Consider the following 1,387-nt stretch of genomic DNA (forward strand, 5'->3'; position numbering starts at 1 on the left):
TTTCCTATACATACACGCCGAGTGTGGCGCTGTGCACAAGCCAGCACATATGTGTTTATAAGAGCAGCATACTAAAGCGTAGCAGCATGTCGGACATGTGCGTGCTTCATATGTACCGCATACGGCACATTTACATGTAACAGGCAGGAAGGGACAGATATATTTAGATGATTGCAACGGTTCGTGAATAATACTGTGCGACCACATATATATGTGCATTGTGTTAACCACAGGGACATTTATGGAAGGATATGCAATACCAAATGCGGCTTTTTATTAAGCATATGGACGGAGATAGTGAGTACCACAATGCTAAGAACTGTGAGAATGCATACTGGGAGCATCCAACAGAACATGGCAAGACACACCAACCACAAAGGAAGATGGATCGGCGAACAGAAAGAGTTATATGCAGACTCATGAAGCAAGGGATATATTTTGCGAACGCATGGACTCAGGAAGTAAAGACCAACATAGAGGACAACTCCGAGAACGATAAGGAAATTAAGGGGTTAATGAGATGCACCATAGCGCATATATACCAAGATATACTCAGGACATATGCATGCGAGGGTTGGTGGGGCACATATTACGCATGGTGGGTGGTGGACCAAATATCGGGCGCGTTAAAGGACACATTGGGGGAAAACCATTGTAAGCGCGGTATGTATAAGGAAATCGAATTAGGGCACTGGCCCATGAGGAATCAGATGAAGAAATGGCTAAAGCAGAATGCACAGATGCAGGAGAAACTTGCGCAGGAACAAATAGGCGATGACTGTAAGGGAGCACAGGTAAAGCTAGAGGTCGGGAAGACACAGGAGGAAAAAGACAAGAACAAGGACAAACAAACGAAAGATGAAGTAAAGCAGCAGGTCACAAAAATTTTGCAAGAAGTGGAGGAAGAGATGAAGAACGAGGAGAAACAATTGAGGGGGTCAACTGCGAAAGCACCCAAGTACCCTTCTGTGGGCGAAGAAGACGAAAAAAAGGATGCCGAGATAGAGGAACACATAAAACACGCAGTAGAGCACGCGGGAGACGCATTACAGAAAGTAATCGTTATTCCCGCCTCCGGCGCACGCGCCACCGGAACAACCCAGCAAACGCCAGGTAAGGACCGATGGGAGAAAGCACCAATACGGCTGCACACGAATATTACGAATACGACCCGTATGGCCCATATGGATGCCGCCACAACAAAACCACGCGCCCGCGGCGGAAAAGCACGGTCCCTTCGTTGAGCTGAGCACAGCGGCGGCCACGAATATGTAGAGACCACGACGGTAGCGGTAGCGGTTGAGGAGCGGACGCATATGAGTGGCCAGGGCAGCGGGACGGCGGACGACATGACGGCAACAACAAATAAAAGTTGTACTGCTACCAT

The 1,387-nt window shown here is 48.2% G+C and overlaps 1 protein-coding gene across 1 annotated transcript; it reads left to right on the top strand.

Annotated features, from left to right (window-relative positions):
- Positions 1 to 263: 263 nt before the first annotated feature.
- On the top strand, positions 264 to 1,244 carry AK88_05321 (uncharacterized protein; the record flags this gene model as incomplete). The annotated part of the gene is made up of 1 exon (XM_012482923.1): positions 264 to 1,244. One exon carries the CDS (start codon positions 264 to 266, stop codon positions 1,242 to 1,244), a length of 981 nt encoding a protein of 326 aa, XP_012338346.1.
- Positions 1,245 to 1,387: the final 143 nt, after the last annotated feature.

Source organism: Plasmodium fragile (assembly GCF_000956335.1).
Source record: "Plasmodium fragile strain nilgiri unplaced genomic scaffold supercont1.116, whole genome shotgun sequence".
NCBI lineage: Eukaryota > Apicomplexa > Aconoidasida > Haemosporida > Plasmodiidae > Plasmodium > Plasmodium fragile.